Below are 6,533 nucleotides of genomic sequence, written 5' to 3'. Positions count from 1 at the left end.
CATATAATCTGGGCTCTCCTATGATGGATTACGCCCAGGATAGAGTAATGGGGTCTCTGCAGGTCCTCACGTATGAACCTGGGTGTCCCTCTGTATCAAATGTACTTGGGGATTTCACTCCAGGACGGACATGCATGCACTCAGAGATATGTAGTTGGAATGACACTCTCTGGGTGCACTAGCACACAGTGGCACACGGGTAAGGGCCTCGGTATGGACTATAGGAACGTAGCACCAAACGGACACACAATCAATCAAAAATACATTGTAAGAAAAATAACAAACAGCTGTCTGCCTGCGCACCGCTAGCCGGCACATGCTTCGCAGTTCAGCTTCCTCAGGGCCCTGAGGAAGCTGAACTGCGAAGCGCATGCCGGCTAGCGGTACCCGTGTGCCACTGTGTGCTAGTGCACCCAGAGAGTTTCATTCCAACTACATATCTCTGAGTGCATGCATGTCCGTCCTGGAGTGTAATCCCCAAGTACATTTGATACAGAGGGACACCCAGGTTCATACGTGAGGACCTGCAGAGACCCCATTACTCTATCCTGGGCGTAATCCATCATAGGAGAGCCCAGATTATATGCATGGTCTTAACACTGTTTGGTCACCTGCACCGGTGTCATAGCAGACGGCAGGACATTATAATAACAAGTCAAAGGAGTTATAAGAGGTTCATTGACCCACTCCTGATGCGGCACCTAAAATAAAGAACCTGTGACAATACCGCAGAAGTCCAGTGGACCTGCGCTAATTGCACAGTTCTAAGGCAGCCTCCACACCATACAACCAGAGAAGGAGTTTTCAATAGGGAGCGATCCCACTCCAGTATGGCACCTCACTGTGCGATCTGATAGCATTCATCGCAGAGTACTCAGACCTGCGATTATTGTACAGATCCAGGTAGCCTACACATGGTTAAATCACGGACACACATTGAATACATTCTTTATTACAACAGCTTTTTCTGCCTGCCACCATAGTTTTTAAATTGTGTGAACCCCATCCATGTATGTTGTATGTCGTTTTAGTATTATTTTCGCAGCCTTTTAATAAAGACTTAATAAAGGTTAATTTTTAAACTTATTTTCTGAGGTGCACCTAACCAAGGACATATCTTTCCTCTCCATATACCTCCCCAATGATGTGCGCTACCCGCCATTACAGACGCACTGAGCAGTGTTGCGCTATTTGATGAGCCAGAAGGACGCACTGTGTCAGTGACCGGTAAGACTGAGCGCAGATTCATCCACCAGCTTGTGACTAGGGATGGCCATCGACCATCAATGATTTAAAATCATTGATGGTTCATGGCCAATGTCGAATACTTTTGCCATCAATAGGGGAGTATCAGATGGTTTCCCCCCATCAATGGAACAGCAAAACAATGTTTTGATTTTTTTTTTCAAAGTGCCGGGACACTGAGCATAGCTCCGCCCCCCCGACACCTGCAAAGTCCCACCCCCGTGTTTTGATTTGCCCACAGTCCAATAAATCAAACACAATGGATGACCATCGATACATAAAAATATCGATGGTCAGCCATTGCATAGTTTAGCACTATCGATGGCCAGTTGCAGAATTGCCATCGATGGCAACCGCAACAATGGCTATCCCTACATGTGACTCACTGTTATACATATATACATTATTATGGTACAGGAATATACAGGCGCCCAGGCGAGATGTCATACGATGATGACATCACACACACACATTCAGTATAATCGGAGCACAGTGTAACGGCGACACGCTGCGTCCTGGGGTTCACGCACTAAATGAACGTTTCTTTCTCTATCTCTATAGCGGCGGTGTCCTTGTCCTCTTTGGTGGCATCATCTGGGGGCGCGTCTTTCTTCGTGGTGCCCGATTGCGGTGCCCCATTTTCTGGTGACTTCACAGAAAGCTGCTTCTTTACCATAAATATAAACCAGATAAAGAGAATAAATGAGGGGGCACGGATCCCCGCGGTCAGGCCCAGGAAGGTGTTTCTGGGGAGAGAGAGACATTGTCACAGATGAGTCTTAGTACATCACACTCGCTAATTGCAGCAAGCGAGGGTTTATAGCGCGCTGCACACAGATGCGGAAATGTTGTGGTACATCGTACTCGCTAATTGCGGCAAGCGAGGGTTTATAGCGCGCTGCACACAGATGCGGAAACGTTATGGTACATCGTACTCGCTAATTGCGGCAAGCGAGGGTTTATAGCGCGCTGCACACAGATGCGGATATGTTGTGGTACATCGTACTCGCTAATTGCGGCAAGCGAGGGTTTATAGCGCGCTGCACACAGATGCGGATACATTGTGGTACATCGTACTCGCTAATTGCGGCAAGCGAGGGTTTATAGCGCGCTGCACACAGATGCGGATACGTTGTGGTATATCGTACTCGCTAATTGCGGCAAGCGAGGGTTTATAGCGCGCTGCACACAGATGCGGATATGTTGTGGTACATCGTACTCGCTAATTGCGGCAAGCGAGGGTTTATAGCGCGCTGCACACAGATGCGGATACGATGCGCAATATATGTAGTTCTCATTGGGCCCTGCGCTGGCGATTCCTCGCAGCTCTGTCACTGATAATGGTCGCTGATGTGCCAGCATTTGCAACCACGTCTGAATCAGACCCTTTGTGGGTAAAGTTAATGAGAATTCCGCATCTCCCCTAAAATGTGGTGTGACCCTGCAGCTGGACCACCTCGTGACCCCTAAAACGTGGCGTGACCCTGCAGCTGGATCACCTTGTGACCCCTAAAATGTGGCGTGACCCTGCAGCTAGGCCACCTCGTGACCCCTAAAATGTGGCGTGACCCTGCAGCTGGACCACCTCGTGACCCCTAAAATGTGGCGCGACCCTTGCGCTGGTACCATTGCCTGAGTCTCGGTCTCTGCTTCTGATTCTTAGTACATTTTGGTAATAATTATTATCTTATTGGCACCATATTTGGCGATGAGAAATATTGATTGTTAGGACCCAGCCCAGATCATTGGTAAATAAGCCCTAAATCATCTTTGGGTCCATCCCAGCGTTTTGGGACCATGTTCACGAGCCATCCCGTAGTCTGATACACCAGCACCACAGCGCCAGGTATCACCCGGGTTACTAGTACCAGGGCCTCATTTACCTAAAGGAGATGGCGTCATACATCCGGCAGGCCCCTCTTCCGCCACATAGTTTGGTCCCCCATTTCAGGCATGTTCTGTCTATGAGAGCCCCAAAGTAGATGGGGGCCGGAATCCCAGCTGCGAAATAAACACAGAAGCATTTACAATGAGTATACAGGTTATTGAGGTCTCTATAATACCCAGTTACCCCCTATAGAGGTGCCCAGCGCCCCCCACTCACCGAGCATTCTCAGCAGTAACATATAGACGCCCACAGCCAGGGCCTTCAGTTCTGGGGTGACGCACCTACAGCACAGAGAAGAACAGGTCTGTATACAGTGTGTGTGTACATATGCAGAGTATATATACATTGTGTTCTGTATTCCACAACAAACTTGGGCAAAAGGTTTTCTGGGTGGAACACATTTTACCCCTTTCCACCCCATAGTATCCTTGCTTTATGGGTGGCTGCAAATAACTGTCGCAGTTTCCAGACCGCCCAGCAGGTCATGTGGTCCAGGTCAGAGTTCACCACCTGTCACAATAGTGCTGCCTTATGATTGGCTGGTGGAGGTTTGGCCACATAAACAGTTACACCAGCAAATAATTTGGTTTGTGATGTTCCCATCTCAGACAGCGCCATCATAGACCTATGTCGCAGAAGTCACCCTGATAGTAATATATAGATATGGGGTGAGATGGAAGGGTATACAGTATGTACTATTTACAGTCATGCAGAAAGGCGTTATGCATGAGGTTCGGAGTTTGAGTCCCATGTGCACAATTACTGATTTTAAGTAAAGTGAAATATAACTGAAAGATAAAGTACATATAAATGACACTACTACAGAGATACTAATACTAAGCATTGGAGGAAGATAAAGTACCAGCCAATCAGCTCCTAGCTGTAACATGACAGCCAGGAGCTGATTGGCTGCTGCTTTATCTCTCTCTAAAGCTTAGTATTAATGATAGCTACATGTATGAATAAGTATCTATCTGGGAGGAATTCTATAACGTAGCATCAGGGATCACAGATGGGATGGCCAGACGCGGAGAAGCAGGACACTCACCAGAGGACCAGGACGTACGCTGCGGAGCCACCAAACGCGTACACCAGCGTGGAGATGGCTTGTGCTATTATATAATACAGGAACATTGTGTTACAGGTGTCATCTCTGGGGCACACGCCCAGCCTGGCCGAGGAATTCCTGGACGCCGTCCCTAAAAGTCCTACGCAGGAACAGTCCTGATACACCTGCCAAGCATGAAGCATGAATATATAAAGCATGAATATATAACGCATATACAGTATATATATATATATATGTAGAAAGTGGTGCGACTTCTGCGCCTTCAGTGTTTAAAGCAGTTTACATGGTGACAAGCCTTCTTCATTTCTTATATACACACTAGGTGATTAAGGCGCCCCCTTAATTTGTGAACGTTTGTATTGTGAGAAATATGGTTAGAATTGTATGAAAGATGGCCTGTATTGTAACTTGAGTTATAGGTGAAATGTGTTAAATAGAGAGCATATGATGTGGAAGGGGGGTGTATTGTTTTGTTTAATTAAAAAGCGGTTACAGAGTAAGATGTACATTGATAGTGTGGATGGTACAGTGACATTTGTGGGTGTGGGGGGGGCTGTGTGTGCATGTTGTTTAGGTGTGTGTGCAATAGTATAGTAGGGTGTTTCTGAGTCAGCGGCTCCCCACTGGCGGAGGTCACGACACAGGAAAACAGGAGGCTGGGTAGTGATAGGGGTGTGTGGGCATAAGGGGGACTAAAGAGGAGAGTGGGGGACACTGTGCAGCTTCTGCCAGTGGGTGAGGGTCCAGCGTGGCAGCACAGGAGTACAGGACGGTGGCCCTGAGTCAGTGTCCTCCTACTGGGTGGGAGTTAGGGTGCATGAGAGCAGGAGGCTGGGTGGTAAAGCATGATAGGGGAATGTGGGCAACACAGGGTGAGCGGGTCCCCACTGGTGGAAGTTACGGGGCAGGAGAACAGGAGGCAGGGCAGTGATAGAGGTGTGTGGGCATGAGGGGTAGTAAAGGTTTTTGGCTGTTGCAGAGTAGGGATGGGCATTGGTGCAGACGCCATCGATGGTTGGCATTGATGGCGATTTTGCACCATGCCATCGATAGTAGTAACATATTACTTGTATAACCATTGATTGTTGTAGCTATCGATGGTCATCCAATATATCTGACTGAATAGGCCGTGGGTCAATCAGAACTCGGTGGCGGGACTTCCGTGTGTGTGTGTGGGGGGGAAACCATCTGGTCCTCCCACATCGATGGCAAAAATTTTCAATATCGGCCATAAACCATCGATGATTTGAAATCATTGATAGTTGATGGGCATCCCTAGAACTGGAGGAGGGTGGGGACAGTATGCAGCTCCCGGCAGTGGGTGAGGGTCTCCTCCCACTGGGAGGGAGTGAGGGTGCATGAGAGCAGGAGGCTGTATAATAGTGGTATGTGGGCAAGACATTGATAAAAGTTGTGGCGCTGGTGCAGAGGACCGTGGGGTCACTTCTGGCAGTGGGGGAACCTGCAGCGCGGCAGCTAGGGCTGGATTTCCCACCTAGGGGCGGCACCTGCTTGTGGCGGTACAGGATCCCCCATTCTCACGGTGGTATGTGAAATGCAGGAGCGGGGTCGCGGGGGTCTGCTGGGGGGGAATTGCCGGAAAGGGGTCAGGGGAGTCTGCAAATTGCGGGAGGGGGCGCGGGGGGGCCTTGACTCACTGGAAGGGGGTTCCGCAAATTGCGGGAGGGGGGTTGTGGGGGTCAGTGAATTGCGGGAAGGGGGGTTGTGGGGGTCCGTCAATCATGGGAGGGGCGCGCGGGGTGCCGTGAATGAAGGGAGGGGGGGCGCGGGGGTCCGCGAATCGCTGGCGGGGGGCGCGGGGGGTCATGAATCGCGGGAGGGGGGGTTGTGGGGGGCCGCGAATCGCTGGAGGGTGGGTGCGGGGGTGCCGTGAATCGTTGGAGGGGTGTGTGAATCGTGCGGGGGGATGTCACGGGGGGTTGCGAATCGCGGGAGGGGGTGCTGGAGGTGCTGTGGGGTTCTGTGAATCGCGGGAGGGGTTCCGCAAATCGCAGGAGGGGGTGCGGGGGTGCTGGGAATCTCAAGAGGGGGTCCGCAAATTCCGGGGCGCGCAAATCGCAGGAGGGGGGTGCCGTGAATCGCGGGAGGGGGCGGGGGTTTGCAAATCACGGGAGGGGGGTGCAGCAAATTATGAGAGGGGGGTGCGGCAAATCGCGGGAGGGGGCGCGGTGGTGCCGTGAGTCGCAGGGGTGCCACAAATCGCGGGAGGGGGCATCGCGTGGGGCCGCAAATCGCGGGAGGGGGACCACGGGTGGTGCCGTGAATAGCGGGAGGGGGGGTCCGTGAATCGCAGGAGGGGGGTCCCGCGAA

At 51.0% G+C, this 6,533-nt stretch overlaps 1 protein-coding gene across 1 annotated transcript in view; it reads right to left on the bottom strand.

The window, feature by feature from the left end:
- Positions 1-1,451: 1,451 nt before the first annotated feature.
- The window catches only part of LOC146073557 (solute carrier organic anion transporter family member 1C1-like), a 47,505-nt gene continuing 42,423 nt past the window's right edge, over positions 1,452-6,533 (bottom strand). Inside the window, exons 12-15 of the mRNA XM_083180752.1 lie at positions 4,182-4,366; positions 3,350-3,414; positions 3,129-3,246; positions 1,452-1,991 (exon numbers count right to left, since the gene is read on the bottom strand). Coding sequence (XP_083036878.1) covers positions 1,775-1,991; positions 3,129-3,246; positions 3,350-3,414; positions 4,182-4,366 — 585 coding nt within the window. The 3' untranslated portion in view covers positions 1,452-1,774. The remainder of the gene's footprint in view (positions 1,992-3,128; positions 3,247-3,349; positions 3,415-4,181; positions 4,367-6,533) is intronic.

Source organism: Crinia signifera, chromosome 4, assembly GCF_055691185.1.
Source record: "Crinia signifera chromosome 4, ASM5569118v1, whole genome shotgun sequence".
NCBI lineage: Eukaryota > Metazoa > Chordata > Amphibia > Anura > Myobatrachidae > Crinia > Crinia signifera.
Note: the sequence above shows the minus strand (reverse complement) of the source record. Positions and strands in the feature narration are given on the sequence as shown.